The 17052-nt window shown below is 43.7% G+C and overlaps 1 protein-coding gene across 6 annotated transcripts in view; it reads left to right on the top strand.

Annotated features, from left to right (window-relative positions):
• Positions 1 to 17052, top strand: part of TANC2 (tetratricopeptide repeat, ankyrin repeat and coiled-coil containing 2) — a 3436361-nt gene that overhangs the window by 3058265 nt on the left and 361044 nt on the right. For all 6 annotated transcript variants that reach the window (XM_069634135.1, XM_069634134.1, XM_069634133.1 and 3 more), the window contains one exon: positions 12668 to 12904. In XM_069634135.1, coding sequence (XP_069490236.1) covers positions 12668 to 12904 — 237 coding nt within the window. The remainder of the gene's footprint in view (positions 1 to 12667; positions 12905 to 17052) is intronic.

Raw genomic sequence — 17052 nt, 5'->3', positions numbered from 1 at the left:
CATGTGTATTTGTGCCTGTGTGTCCTGGTAACACCGCCACTGTGCACCATATGCAAACAAACTTTAATTAGTTCAAGCTGCCCACCCACGTCCTACAGGTAGCTATGCACACAAACATCCCACCTGCTATACTCAAACACCCAGTGTGTCCCAAAATGGTCGGCACACGTGTGTCGCACTATTAATCAGTACACAAGTGGCAACGGAGTGCATCGGATACCTATGCACATGCGCACAACAAATTCCGCCCAAAACGCGTCCTGCGGACAGCCCTCCCGAGGTACAAGAGTGGCGAAGTCACTGGGCAACCGCACCCACAGGGACACGATCCAGATCCTCAGACAGCAGAAAAGTAGTGTTGTGCAGTGTACAGAGTGTTTTTCGGAAAGTACACGCTTATAAATACGCCACAATGTGCCATTGTACATGTTTATATGTTTTTGAACAATGTAGGCCTGTTTCCGGGTATAAGCTCTCCACAGCAGCCCTACAAAAGGCTGCACCCCAGAGCTGCTCTGCAATCTGTTTGTAGCTTTTCAGAACAGAGTAGCAGGTTTGACCTGTAATTGATGTTGGACAGAATCTGATGTGCTACACTGCCTTTGCAAGTAATGGCAACCATGTCAGCCCGGCTTACTACGCACAGTAATGGAGAAAAGTATTAAAAGCCCTTCCTGTGAACCACACTCTCAGTTGCGATAGTCCCCACTGTCCCATTCCCATGGGTAGCATGCTGAAAACGATACTATGTGGTATGTGCGTTTCCCCAAGTACGGTGAGCGCCATGTCCCAATAAAGCAGAAACATTCCTTCTTCCCTTTGCACTTCCTTCTTTCCAGCACGCCGGCACTGGGTACTGTTAGAATGTTCCACATGCATGCACCAATCACATTGAAGAGCTCTCCATGTAACAGTATCAATTCTGTACACCAGTCCTCTGCGTACACACCACACCCAGAAACGGTATTGCGCAATACCTCAGCCTGCACAGTCCCATTTCCATGGCCATCCTCAAAATCCCTTTTGTGATGCGTGCGGGCGTGGGGGAATACATTGCAACCAGGGTAGGGGAATTCGTTTTTAGGGGCCTTTTTATTTTGTTTTTTGTTTTAGGTGGTTCTAGTGAAACATCTTTTTTTCAGTTTTTATTTGATTTTGTGTTTTCCTGTGCTCACATTGTTACAATAAACTCTTCACCGCATCCTGTAGACAGGCAAACAAAACAGCATTACCAATGGACGACAACGAAATGCCATTTGCTTGGAAAAACTCTGCTTTTCCACAACTGATGAGGTCATTGTTGCAGAAGAACATAAGCGGACAAAGAAATATACATGCTTCTGTTGATGAGACACCTTCCAACCTCTGGCTCGGAATAACATCCATGAGCATTGTCCCATACACTTCTTGGTGTTATGGATGAGAAAAGCACCTTGGCAGTGGGAAAAAGCCTCTTCGCTACATTCAGCAACCTCTTCAGTCGACGGAACAAACCTAAACAAGCCACGTAACCCATATACATACCACTGTAGTGCATGATGATAACATCGACAGTAGCAAAATTGGCCAGGTCTTTGCGAAGTGTTATGCATATTGGCCAAACTGCGGTCATAGACCGCGCACCACAATGGGTCCACTCCTTCCAAACCACAGCCAGCCTTACTACGCAGAGTAATGTACAACAGTATGACCGCCACTTCCTGTGAACCACACCCACATTACCTGATTGGATAATCCCCACAGTCCCATTTCCATTGGCTAACATGGTGAGAAGCGCTGAATGTGGCACGTGCGCTTCCCAAAGTACCGCGAGAGCTGCGCCCCGCAAAAGCAGGAGCAGTCCTTCTTTCATTTCCACTATTTTTGTCCACAGCTACCTCATTGGGTACGGGTAAATAGTCACACATGCATCCACCAATGCCATCCAAGACGTTAGCATCTAACACTGGCAGTTCTGCACAAGACATCATATGTACCGCTACAAATTCAGCCTGTAAGTGTCCTGTCATTCGAAAGCACATCCAGTAGAAAGTTCAGTAAAAGATTGCAAGATTTGTGCATCCACATTCATCCACATGAGCACCCATTACCACAAAATGGAGGTATGAAAAAGTTTTCTGCAGTATGTTTAAAACTGTGTTATAAGTGCCTCTGTGCACGGTATCTGCCACTGAGTGTCCATTACGTTCTTTAAAAGCATACTGGTTTTTTTCCCTATCCCCTACCATCAAGTGGCACTTCAATTGTATGTGCTTGCAACGTTTTCATTTACCCATATCATACATTGTAATATCGAAACAGGAACTCTGTGCTTTCCTTCCTACAATGCTACAAATGTTTTCCCCACTAACCCATCTCCTACATTAATCATAAAAATATGCCACCAAAAGCAGCACTGAATGTATCTTACCAGCCTAAAGCAAGTTCCCAAAAGGTCACTGTCTGCACAGCTGTGCTTCTGTCTAGGCTGGACTATTGAAACAGGCGTTTTTTTTAATCTGCCCGCTTCTACTCTCCACCCTCTGCAACTCATCCAGAAGAGGACTGCGCGACTTGGCCTTGGCCTCAAGCCCAGGGATGGTATCTCTCCTGCACTGAAATGTGTGCAATAGCTCCGAGTGGCTGCGAGGAATGAGGTGAAAACCCTCTGCATTATGCACAACGCCTTCTGGGCCCTGGGACCTCAATAACTTCAACTCTCACTTCCTATATATCTCCCTGCTCAAGCTCTTCCCTCATCCGCCCTCAGGGTTAGTCGCTTCTGCAGGCAACCAGTTGGTGGTAGATGTCTTTTTTTCTGCTGGGGCCTCCCTGTGCAACAGCCTCCTTGCCTCCCTGAAACTTGAGGAGAACCATCGCCAGTTCCGGAAGCACTTCAAAGCCTTTCTCTTTGCATCTGCTTTTTCTCGGTGTGGTGCAGGCCTTGGCTTTTGGGTGCATGGCCTACGGCTTACAGCCTTTGGCCATGCACCCAATAGTGTAGGCCTTCGCCACACCGACTGCAACAATGCAGTTTTGACTGCATCTCAGCATCCAAAATCATCCAGAGCGGCACCCATCACGCCTTTGACCATGTACACAAGAGTCTACTGCTTGCCCACACCCATCAAAACATAATGGAGCCATGCATGCAAACATGTGGCCAGAAACCACAATCCACAAACCCAACCCCAGCACCACAACGCAGCGATGCATGCAACCATGTAACAGTTAGCAGATTCCACAAACATACCACTGCCTCCGCCACCCCAACCCACTTCCATTAACAAAGTATTATGTCACAGACAACCAAACCACACAATCTTCACAACATTGGGCCTACTCCCAGGAAGCTACAGAAACCAGAATATCCAAGCACATATAAGATTCACTTCAACCCTACCCTCTTCTATACTGAAAGTGTTCCAACACTCGACCCAGTGGGCACACTGCAAGACTTTTCACTGCACAATCTCCAGCCGTACACTGAAAACCGTAGGATGTTCTAACAATGACCGCACCCATGGAACCAACAATGTATGCATGTCAGGGCACTTCTGGTGGTCTATGCAGAGTGAAATGGGCTCCACAACCATTCTGTAAAGGTGACCATCCTCTGAGAGATGCAGTCAAAACTGCAGCATTGTAACGCTCACCTGGCTCCCACGGAGGCGCTGACCTGGTCTGGATTGCTGTGACCTCTTCAAGCGTGATGCGCAGGATTCGAAACACCGACTGAACTGGACCCCCAAATCTGGCTTGTCTGGCCCGTAGAAAAATCTTTCTGTAGGTGGAGAAAGGGGATTAACTGTCTGCAGAGTATTGTGATTGCTTCCCACCTCCCCTTTGCTCTTCTCTGACCACCTCCGAAATCCCCAATCAAGGCTCATCTTAATGTTTGAATGGATGAGCTCTCCATCCTGCTTCTGGTGCAGGGGCGCGTATTTGACCAGTTACTTCACTGGTTTCGGAAGGCGAAATGCCGTAAGTATGTTGTTTAAAAAGTTCCAGAGTAGTCTTCTCTTTGTTTGCTTTTCTTAACTTGCGATCTGTCCTTATTTTCAGGTGCAGAGTGGAAGTGATGCTTCGAGGGATATTGCCGGAGATAAACTCAGGTGAGTTTGTGATAAAACGATCCCTTTAAATGTCTTTGAATCCCTCTAGTAATGTCTTTCTTTTTTCCCCTTAGGGGCCGGGGTGCGGTACCAGGCCAAGAAGTGGCGCCGACCCGAAATGAGTGGTTCCGTCAAATATGGCCAGGTAAGTCTTGTGACGGAAAATCAGGCTTTCCTCATTTGTTCCTCCAGCTCACCTTTTGTCTCTTCTTCTCCCCTGCAGGTGCAGAGATGTGGCGGAATGCCCAGAAGGTCGCGGTGGATAGTGAAGAGCCCACGAGGCAGGTGAGTGATGCGCAGCGCTGCAACAAGTAGCACAATGCTTTTAAAGAATGTCTATCTTCAGGATCGCTGGCGTGATGGTTCCGGACACAGGTAGGAAGTTAGATTAAGTTCTTGGTTTTCACCTTTTCTCTTCCCTTCCTTCCTTTCAGGTATCCCAAGATCGAGGCGGGCGTGGCTGGAGGCAAGATGCAGGAGCAGGCACGGTGAGCGTTCAGCTGCTAGATGCAGAACAACGCGAAGCACGTGTGGCAGTCCGGGCGTGGTTTAAATAGCCTTGGAAGAAGTTCCAGGTAAGTATTCTTCCACGGTCCCCACCCAAGTAAAATAGTTCCTTTGATAAAATAATCCCTCCTAAGCCTCATTTGGCTTGAGGTTTCATGCAGCATGGTCTGCGTCAGGTAAGTGCACCAAACACCCTCTTTATGAGCCTGGCGCCTTTGGTGCCTGGACTGATGTCCAACATGAGCCTGGCGCCAAAGGCGCCAGGACAAAGCCCAAAGAGCCCCTATTAGGGGCCGCTGGGCTTTTACCCGAGGGCATGATGCCTGCTCCCGGGGGTGCTGGGCCTGTCCTGGTGCTCCGGGGGTAGGCATCATGACAAGCATTGCTGCGGTGGGTGTGGTGAGTCCTTGGCTATGCACCCAATAGTCTAGGCCTTGGCCACACCCACCACAAGGTAATCCAGCCATGCATGGCAACATGTCACCAAGTACCGCAATCCACACACGTACCACAGCCACTGGCACTCCAACCCAACCTCCGGACCGTTATACAGGTATGCATAGAAAGATGCACCTTTTAGCGGAATCTACAAACTTAACACAGCCTCCGTCACCCCTACCCACTTTCATTCACATACAGTGGTTTTACTGCCAACCGAACCAACCAACAGTATATGCATATCAGCTGACTTCTGGTGCTCTATCAAGTCTAAAATGTGCTCCACAACCATTTTGTAAAGGTGAGCACTCTCTGACAGATGCAGTCTAAACTGCATTGCTACAGTGGGTGTGGGCCAGGCCTAGACTATTGGGTGCATGGCCTACAGCCTACAGCCTTTGGCCATGCACCCAATAGTCTAGGCCTTGCCCACACCCACCGCAATGTAATGCAGACATGCATGGCAACATGTGCCCAAGTACCACACTCCACACACGTACCATAGACACCGCCAGTGCTACCCAACCTCTGCACCGTAATACAGCTATGCATGGAAACATGCAACAGTTAGCAGAATCTACAAACATAACACAGCCTCCGGCACCCATACCCACTTTCATGCTCATAGTATGGCTCCCAGCACTCTATTCAGTACACAAAAGCAATACCTCATACTACAGTACAGTAGTCAGCACTCTGTGCAATGGACACTATGCAATCCTATGCGAAATGCAGTTTAACCCGATATCCACTTCTATGCACACACTATTGAAAAATTGCACCCACTTCACACACTGCAGAATCCATGCACATGGAAGATGCATTTCAACCCTACCCTCTTCTATACTGACAGTATTCCAACGCTGCGCTGCACTCAGTGTACACACTGCAGAACTGTTCACTCCATTAGCTGTGTAGGATGTGCTAAGAAGCACCACACCCATGGACTCAACAATGTAGGCAATCCTGAGGAACCACACACAGAAGACATTCCTAATTGCAACCACGGCACATAGTTGTCAGTGCAAGGCCTCCATCCGTGCAGTGAATGGGCTACGGGCTTACCACATGCAACACAACGCAGTACACGCTATCTTACAATGTGCATATCATGTGCAATGCACTCTCCTTCTGCAATTGATCTCCCACCAATCACCATGCAAAGAGGTGTCCGCTGAAGCTATCGTGCAGTAACGAAGTCTGCCTGCATTCAGCACATACGGTAGTCGCCTGTGCAGAGACCCGCAAATTAGCGCTGTAGGCATGGAAACTGCAGGCACATCAACGTCTTCATCCACCTATTGACATATCTCATATGCACCTCTTTTCAATCTCCCACCCTTTCTTCCCATCTCAGATGAACCACTTCTCTCTCCCCCGCCCTTTCCATCCCCTCTTCCCACCACCACATGCCATACGTTATGTTTGTCAATCCCTTTCGGCCCTGCACTGTGCTCCGATACACCATGGCAGCGTTTTCCAAAAACTTTGACGCAGAGCACGCTTCCCTGCAGCCAACCACCGGCCGCGTCCAAAGTTCGCCGACAGCACGGCGTACTGCAAGCCAATGAGACTTCTGTCCGCGGAGGGGAGCCAGATATCACTAATTTTTTGAGACGTACATTTCAGTTCTTTGCAACAAAAGTACTGATCGGATTTCCACCGAACACAAAATAGCATGCTTTCTGACCCAAGCCCCCACTCCTGCCGCCAATTTGGTGCAAATCCATCCAGCCGTTCGGGCTCTAGCCTTGCGCAAAGTTTTCCCCCATTCAGTCTATGGAAAAGAAAGTGTTTGGGACCCCCCCCCCCTATAATTATTCCCCCCCTGCACGAAACCTCACCAAACTTGCCGAAAAAAATTCAGAGTGGGCCATATACTTTTTTGCAAAGTTTGGTGAAGATTCCCCCAGGGGGAGCTTAGTAATAAGCAGCCGAAAAAGTGGTCTTCCTATGGGTTTAGCAACTTAACCAAAACTGCGCGGCCATTACCGCTGGCTGTGTAAATATATATATATATATATATATATATATATATATATATATATATATATATATATATATATATATATATATATATATATATATGGAACTGCGATAGGCGCAGCTGTAGCCCCAACATAAGCAAATCTGTTTATGGGTGAGTGGGAGGCCAACTTATTTTCTAGTGAAGAAAAAATAATACATACAGATAAGGTAGTGATGTGGCAAAGGTACATCGACGACCTTTTTATAATCTGGCATGGAACAAAGGCTGGATGCATGACTTTCTTCAACTTGATGAATCAAGAGAGAACAAATTTGAAATTTACAGAGCACCATCATGAGTCAGTAATTGTCTATTTGGACATCAAGATCAAAATAGTCAATGAAGTGATCACAACAGAACTGCATAGGAAAAGCACAAGTACGAATGCCGTACTACATGCAGCAAGTGCACAACCTACACCACTCAAAATAAGTATCCCGTATGGTGAGTTCCTTCGAGTAAAAAGGAACTGCAGCGAAAATGCAATCTGGGAACAAAATGCTAAAAACATTGCTGCTATATTCTTAGCGAGAGGCTACCGTAAAAGTACTATTAATGAAGCATACGATCGCAGCTGCAGCAGAACAAGGGAACAAATGTTGACAAAAGCATCTACTAGCCAAAGAAAACCAGGAGACACAGATGAGCCAGTGATCAGATTTATCACTACATACAACTCAGGAGCAAAAGATGTAAAAAGAATTCCAAGCAAATATTGGCATCTCCTTAAAAGAGATAATGACATTAGTCACCTCCTAAAACTGCATGCAACTGTAACCTACAGGAAACCAGCCTCTTTGAAAACTAAATTGTCACCTAGCATGTTTCAAAATGTACAAACAACCACGATAGGCAACTGGCTTCCTGTGAAAACCCCAGGTTTCTTTCTATGTACCAAATGCAAGGTGTGTCGTTTTCGATTGAAAACAACAAAATATAACCATCCAAGAACAACTAAAGAAGTTTTGATAAAAAAAGAAATCAAATGTTTTACACCATTTGCTATCTACGTGATCACTTGCCAGTGCAATTTATGGTACATTGGAAGCACAAAACTGGAAGTAAGATTGCGTATCCTACAGCATTTACGAGCAATCAAAAATAAGGACATGAATTACCGATTAGCAAAACACTTTGAGGATAAACACCATGGAAATGCCTTTTCTTTCAGATATTTTGTAATTGATACAGTTGACCTACACCCAAGAGGAGGTGACAGACTTAGAAGATTAGGACAATTAGAATCACGCTATATTGTGGATTATAATACAAAAACCCTGATGGATCACAATCGAGATGAAGAACTGTATGTATTCATAGGAGACTAACTGTGAACCAACCAGTATTCATCGGCTGCTCGATGAGCGTCTTTTGGCTTATTTTGAGTGGAATTATTCTAAAGCTTATTATTATTATCTTTTGCTTTAGGAGATTTTCTGTTCTGTTGTTCTGATATACTGAATCGAAGTCACTCTCTCTTACCATCTTCAAATGAGGATTCTCTTCCCCCATTTTTCTAAAAGAGTCTACAAAAGCCTGAGATCCAATCGCTATCCTGTATGTGTACATACATCTATTTTATAACTGTGACATTCATATAGTTTTGTAGGAATGTCTTGCACTTTTTAATATTAGTATTATCCGTGTGTCTGTATCTTTTGTAATTTCACTGATTAGCTTTTTCTCACATTGCACTTTATACAATTGTTTGTTATTTCGTTATTACATGAATAACATTTTAACATGTAGCTTTTAGAGAGTAGAAGAGTTAACCGGTTTCAGTGAGGCATGAACTCAGGGTTTTAACATCATAATTAAATTAATGATGGGGAAGACAAGCAGGTTTATATTTGTAGGCACTCCAGCAGATTGTAATACAGCACTTTTAGTACTTTATAGATAGCTGATAGTAGTATTAATCGTTATGACAAGTTATCAAGTGTCATTTCCTGCTTGAAATCCACCATTTATTATCTAGTATTTGAATTGTTGTTGAATACAAGATTAGCACTTTGCACTTTATTTGGCACACTTTGTGCATATTCAGAATAATACCACTATGCAACTTGGTAGACTATCTGACAAACTTTTTTATTGATCAAGCGAAAATCGCAAATGGATTTTAAAGTGAGCGCTTACGGAAATGCAACGTACTATACTAGTTTCCGAATACCTGCACTTTGCACTTTATATACTAATTATGCACTCTGCATCGCACTTTTTCCAGTCAAGTTGAGCGGATTAGATTCAATATATGACATTATTCCTCAGTTTGCCCTGACACCCATTGATAGATTCGATCGTATACCCACATAAACCGCCCAGTCATACCGTCTGGAACATTGGTACTAATGAGATCAAAGCATCACATCATGTATAACATCAATGCAACTAGATGTTCCAAGAGACCAAGTAGTGCAGCAAGACAGCTCAGAAGCACCATGCACTAGTCACTTTTTACATAAAATTTATTGACTAGGCCCTGCACCCCATTAGGGAGTTTTTTTTTATCCAACTGGAATTGTGTATACAATTATGTATGTATTAACAAATTGCTCCCTTAACCCACTTGGGTGAACGCTTTTCTATGTTCTCCCTTCTTAGTTGCTATGATACAAATACGCACATTTGGGAATACATAGTGGTAGTACACAAACGTATTATAGTGTTGAAAGAATTGCGGCAAATATTCGTAGGGTTTCATATTGGATAGCTTTTTGTATTTACCAAGAGGCATTTATCAATGATTCTTATATGTTCCCTACTATTTAAATCGGAATGGACCACTGTTCCCCATTTAAAATAAAATATTATGTCACTTTAAAAACATTATGCCATGTTACAATATGTCTCTTTTAAATTAACAAATGCTTATTAGAAAAAATCTAGTATTTCTAGGTATTATATTCTAATGTGCTTTTTTAGCAATCATGAAATGCATGTTTGTCAAATACATTGATGTCTTTTTGCACTATGTTCCAAGATGGCGATTATGTGGTATGAAAAGGCAGTAGCTTTCTCCAACACAACATAAAAGCAGGGCTACATACCTTTTCACCACATACTCAAGTCCTCTCTCTATTATGTTAGACCCGACGAAGCCCGCAAGGGTGAAACGCGTTGTCATTGCTTTGCACTTTCTGCTGCCCTCCTGTTCATGGATATATGAAAAATAAAGGACTGTTTTGAGCGGATTTTCCCATCTGGGATTTGCCTTGATGTCATCTTTCATTGCCTGAGTGCTGCTGCTATTTTTTGGACTGTCAGTCAGCCCCCCGTGCATATATATATATATATATATATATATATATATATATATATATATATATATATATATATATATATATATATATATATATATATATATATATATATCCCCTTTGTTCAGAATTCCTCAATATCATCAAATAATCGAATACAGGTTGGTATTGGTCCGAATGGGTGAATTGGTTGTGGAATTCACAAAGTGCTTCACTTCAGGTGCCTTTGTCAGGAATGTTTAAAAATCAACTCCTCTCTTAATATCTGCAAATATCTGTGATTATGCACACCAAGTTCTACTACAGTATCCTTTCCATGACTGAGAGCAGATCACAGTGTTACCTCTTAGTCTATACTGTATCAGAACCAGATGTATTCATAGGTGTGATGAATCCAATGGAGTCATCATGGATTCCCCCGCAGTAACCTCCTCCCATGTGGCATGGGGATAGTAGCCGCTACCTGATCCTGACCCTGGGAGCGGCTGTACGAGGGAGGATCACATGGGAGGAGACAGCCATATCATAGCTACATTGGATGAGATGCGGTATCCCCCATTTCCCCATGAGGAAGACCCCCTGTTACCCAATACCCTAATGGCCTATTGCCCTGTATCTGTTTGCCGCTATAGGGAAAATAAGGACACCTTTTTCCAACAACCTTTAGGCCAAACTCCCATCCTGAAGAGTACAAGCTCCAAGAAAACCCTTTTCACTTCTAGTTTTCCTTCATGTAGAACCAATCTTTCATATGACATCATTGAGAAGGACTCTCCAAGAATTATGCATCAGAAACCATCAATGGACTTCAATTCCCACAACCACCTAAGTACTGAGATGAGGACGATTAAGAAGTTGGTGCAGAAGCATCAAGCTTAATGAGCGTGCTAGTTGTTGGGTGAAAACACCTGTTTGCGGGACCTTTAAATATTGTAACTGAACTACGAGAGAGCGCTCAGGAGAAGACATGACATCTCCATCGAAGGCGCAAGCCGGTGTGCAGAAGCTGGAGGCATGAGCCGGTGTGAAGAAGCTGGAGGCACGAGCCGGTGCGCGGAAGCTGGAGGCAAGATCCGGTGTGGCGGAGTAAAGAATCTTGGCTGGCAAGACGGAAAGTAACGTGGTGCGAGCAATGGAGATGCCAGTAAACGTGAGAGGATTCCTGGCATCTGGCAGTCAAGAGAAGCAGCTTTGTCTTTATTGAGAGCCGAGTAGAGTGAGAAGTGAGCGGCAAAGGTACGCCGCATAAGTGCGAGCAGGTCCGTAGACGATACACAGAGAAGGTGAATCAGCCTAAGCAGACGAGGACCAGGGGTGTTTCGGCGACTGCACCAAAAAGAATTTGAACATTGCGAAGTTACAGAAAGTGAAATAATAAGATTATTTGTAAATTGAAAGAGTGCCAACCTGAACCCCAATAAGAAGTCAATCCAAAAGAGAGGAAAAGCTTTAAAGAACTGTGAAACAAGTAGATATACCAAGCTAAGAAAGGTATATGCAAAGAGAAAATCTAATATATAAGACGTCCTTGCAAGCATACACCAGGCAGTTGGAAGTGCATAAAGTTTCCTTGCAGGGGCGTATATCTGGAAAATTGCAAACCTACAAGGAGTGTCAAGCAGACACAGGGTTTGTTAAACAAAGAAGGAACTTGAGTTTAAAGAAGGAACTTGTGTTTAAAGAAGCTACTTTTATTAAAGCAGAAGTTATAAGGTGGGGCAGTTTTCATTTAACAGTAGTGCTGTGGGCCAAGAAAGATATCACAGCGACATGTGTGACACCAGTGAAGAATCCAGGGGAAGGGAATCACCCTCTGGAATTAATGTCTTTTCCATTTTTGGAGAACATTTGCATTGGACTTATTCTATTTTTATTTAAGAACACTTTTTTTTTACTTTTTACAAATAACAGGTTAAAGACATTTCCCTTTTCACTTTATTATTTTATTTTAGCGTGAGGGTCTGGATAGAACGTTTGGACACAAGGACAGCTTTTGATTTATGACATCCTGACAAAGACAGATACTTAGTTTTTGGTTTTTAGGTAGGGAAACGTCTCTTTAGAATAGGAGTCATAGAGGCATTTCCCCAACCCCTTTAAGTTGAATAAAAGTTTTTAGCCAAAAACATGACAACTTTGGGTCTGTCGTTCATTTCTGATCCCTCACATAGAGCAGTCCTATGATGACATGTCAGGTGCTGTAAATGTGTGCATTATTTCACAACAATTTAGAAAATTTAATTGTTCCACATTGTGTTGTTTAATATTGTCTCAAACAGAATTTTGTTAAGTGCATTTTGCCTAAAACCAAGTATTTTATGCGTTTACTTTCTCTATAGGTCAGTCGATTGTTGATTCTGGGTGGTGCGAACGTCAACTATCGCACTGAGGTCCTGAACAATGCTCCAATTTTGTGCGTCCAGGCTCACCTTGGGTACACAGAGATGGTGGCCTTGTTACTGGAGTTTGGTGCCAATGTGGATGCCTCCTCTGAGAGTGGCTTAACCCCGTTAGGATACGCTGCAGCAGCTGGACATTTGAGTATCGTCATGTTGCTCTGCAAGAAACGATCCAAGGTAATGGGAGATTTATGCCTACAAGATATTTATGCGCTGTTTACTATTGTAAGTGTTTATGAAAAGAGAACCTTTAAAAGTCTTATTAGACTGTATGGCATTGCTAAGTCCGGATTTGTGCAGGTTTAATCACATGTATAGCAAGCGTGCGGATATATATGCAGCTGTGATAGCATAATTACTGGACAAATCATGCAAGTTCCCAATATCTTAACTATCCAGCGAAATAGAGGATGTCGTCAATGAAGATTCCACTAGAAGCGACCAATAAATTATCATGTTGATCAGATGTCATAGACTCCAGGGGACCCCATCTACAGATTATATGAGAAAACCAGTAGAATGTACATATATGTGGGTCACTTTGACCGTATTGAAGCTATTGATATATTATCAATCCAACATTCTCTGTCAAACCAAAACAGTCTACAAGGTGTCAAGCTGTAGTTGACCATTGATTGAAATCCCCATTGCAACGCTACATTCGCACAAGCACCAATGAATGAACCATCTTTTTAAATGATGGTGTTTTTTTTTTAACTGTTAGTTAATTTGTGAGTACATCTCAAAACGCGAAACATATATATTTTGCCAGAAATGTTATAGGATTATAATTATTGGATGCAATTGTTGCTAAAACTATTATGAAATACATTTTCCCTTGAGTTTGCCTGCTTGATTTACAACTAATAATTACAGTGCTGAAGGGAGTATTAACTGCTTTCTAGAATACAAATTTGCATTTCTTGACTCCAGTTGACAAATGTTTGTCACTGGGCCCCCAAACTGGAATTTTTGGGAAAAACGTGCTGAAAGATGAAAAAGTTATCAAGAAAATAAAAAAACACTGTTTTCGGCCTAGTCCCATTCATTTTTCGATAAAGAAAAGGTGCATGAATTGAACACTGGTAGCCCAAAAACCATTGGACAGATTTGTACCAAATAAGAAACAACTTTAGCACAAAGCATTGCAATTATTTCCTTTGCTGGTTTGGGGTAAATCTGTCTGGTAGTTTTAAAAATATTTGACGGAGAAGCGGGGTGCCCCTGCCCCCGAACAATTTTATATATCTCCCATGGGTGCTTTGCAGCAGAGAGGCTAAGAGGCTTCTCAGAAAAAAGAGACCTTTTTTTCTCTATTTGAGCGATTCCCATGATAACACTGGGGGAACACTAACATTAAAAGTGCTTTAAATGCTATTTGGAGGAGGAAAAAAGAGACAATCACGTTAGGCTAGAGGTAGGGAGGGGGAAAGAGGACACCATGTGAAGTGTTGAAGTTGGGGTTGGGCTGGAGAGCCAGTTATGGGTAGAACATGTTTGCCATACCCAGAGAATGTCATAAACTTACTGTGGCAATTTCGCAAGACGCAATCGCAAGAGATACTGCGTCGCACAAACCGAAGAATGGTGGGGAGTAATGGAAGAGAGCAGGGAGGTAAAAAGCAATTTAGGGGAGGAAGGGGCAAGAAAAAATGAGGGGGACAGACACGTGGTGAGTGCCATGAAGACGTGGAAGACTTTTTTGAAGCGTTTATCAGGGGAACAGCAGGGGAATCTCGGGAGATTACCGGGGCAATGCCGCAAGACATGATCTGAAAATAAACTGCATCACAGGAATCAACGAGTGATAGGGGATAATGAGGGCGGGTCAGGTGGAGTGCAGGGACCAAGAAAGGATGAGGGGGACACATGGTTGAGTGCCTATGAGGCTGGGGAAGACTTTTGTAATTTTTGAGCATTTTTCAGCTTACCTGGGGAATAGTGAGTGAATCCTTTGAGATTACTGCGGCAACGTCACAAGACAAGATCGGAAAAGCAACTGCGTCACATGAACCGAAGAGTCATACCGCTAATGGGAGAGGGCCGGCACAGTGAAACATGGGCATTTATTCTTTGTAGTTCGTAGTTCCCAAAAATAGACAAAACAAAAGTGCTTGTTCTAGACCTAAGGCTGCAAAATATGTAAACCACCAAGACCTCAGGATGACCACCCTGCAGGAAGTCATTGGGCCTCATTATGAGTCCGGCGGTGGATGTGCCGGTAAATACTGGCACGGCTGCCGGCAGAGTTATTTTTTACCTGTGCCCGGCAATGGGGACCTACCGGGGCATTACAGCCCCAGAGGTCCCGGTAATTCCCTATTGCCGGGCACTGGAAAATATTACGCCCCAATCCCATTCGAGTCCCATTGGACTCAATGGGAATGGGGAGGACGGATGCACCAGCACCATTCATGAATGGTGCCGGTGCATACGTCATTCATGGTCTGCGAGCAAGTGCCGTTCCGCCCACTAGGTCAGACCTGGCAGGCGGAAAGGCACCCGTTCGCAGTCCTCGGCACAGTTGTTACCGGACCGGCACACTCGTAATGAGACCCAATACATTGTTAAAGAAGGGAAAGTACATGGCCACATTAGATATCAAAGATGCAAGTTTGCATATTATGTTCCTAGGCCATCCCAAGTTTTTTTATCTTCAAAATAGATCAAAGACATTTTCAACTCAAAGTGCTCCCTTTTGGATTTACGTCAGCGCCTAGTCTATTTACCAAGGGGCTCACAGTTGCAGCACATCTGTGCTGCAACACCATTCCTGTTAATCCTTATCTAGATGACTGGCTGATAACAGGGTACATTGTTTTAAAGTGTCTATAAAATACATAAGAAACAGTAAATCTGCTCCACAATCTAGGATTCTCAATCAACGAGAAATAAATCCAGCATTGTTCTAAGTCAAAACAAAACGTTTCTTGGAGCAGTACTAAAAACCCAGAATGCAAAGGCTTATTAATTTCTTGAAAGAGTGCAAGTATTGCAGGCACAAATACTGTGCTACTCAGCAGGTTGCCCGATAACAGACAGAAAGGTCTGTAAACTACTAGGAATTATGACATTGTGCATTTATATCATCCCACATGCTCATCTCAATATTTGCCCCATAGAACAATGGCTGTTGGAACAATGGTCTGAAAAAACAGGCAAGTGAGACGATCTAGTGGTAGTCCCAGAAGAGGTAGTAAAATGCCTAGAATGGTGGTAAAAAAATAATATGTTGCAAGGAAGACACATTGTAACACCTGTAAGTGTGTAGAAGTAAAATTCTGGCACAATGGTGGTAAAGAAAAGGAAAACCTATCTGGCCCAATTTCAAAGACGGGTTGCTCTACCTCAACAAAAAGACTAAGGACTCTGTCAGAATTTCCAATAAAGTAAAATGTCCACCGTCCTGTCTCCAACCCTATTTCCGTCTCTTACACTCTAGATTAACTAAGGAAAAACTGGGTATCTTTTTGATCCAGAAGGAGGCTTCTCTCATTCTGTACGCCAACTCAACTGTTCAATTCTTGACAAGAACATACGAATGGTTCTTTAACTTAAATATTCTTGACGTGGGATGCTCATCCAAACATATACAGAAGCACAACAGGATTAGCAGGGAATTGCCTCCCGTCCTCTTCTCTTTCTCTGTTAATCTGGTTTCTTTCTTGAGTTCACAAATGCAACATCAAGTCTGGCTCACTATTCTGCCAAACATGACTTTAGATCTCCTTATTTCGCAAACATCGCATTTCCCAAAATACAGTTCCCAAATATCAGGGGGTAGTCCCTTTCCCCTGTTCTTTCTCCAGTTCGCAAATGTACCATAAAGTCTGGTTCACTATGCTGCCAGCATTTACTGTAGCCCTTAATGTTAGAGAAAATGTCCCTTCTTTTGGCAATGGGTCCTCAACCCTTTAGCTTTACTTCTCCTGCCTCTCTCTCATTTTTGTGGGTCCCAGACACATCTATGCTGTCTCAGGACCTCACCGACTTGCTGTGGGCCTCGGCCTCTTGGTTACGTGCTTCTTCAAATTGATGTGGGTCCTTGACCCCCCTGTGTGCTGCTCTTGTGTGGCTTCCCCAATTTCATCTGGGTCCCAGACCTCTCTCTCAGGTTTATCGCATGTTGTACCCAGGCCGGGTTCACTAACCTGCCAGGCACTATTTCTCATACGAGTGCCTAGAGAATGCGCCTTGGTGGTAGCGGGGCGCAGTAGAAATCAACATAACATTTATCCGTTTCTTAAATTTCCCCAAGTACTGGTCCAAAGGAGAAGGGGTTCTTCAGCCTTCTCCAACCGCCTCCTTCTTTCGCCATTAGTTCT

The sequence above is a fragment of the Ambystoma mexicanum genome, chromosome 13 (genome assembly GCF_040938575.1).
Source record: "Ambystoma mexicanum isolate Mex_15411 chromosome 13, UKY_AmexF1_1, whole genome shotgun sequence".
Lineage (NCBI taxonomy): Eukaryota > Metazoa > Chordata > Amphibia > Caudata > Ambystomatidae > Ambystoma > Ambystoma mexicanum.
Note: the sequence above shows the minus strand (reverse complement) of the source record. Positions and strands in the feature narration are given on the sequence as shown.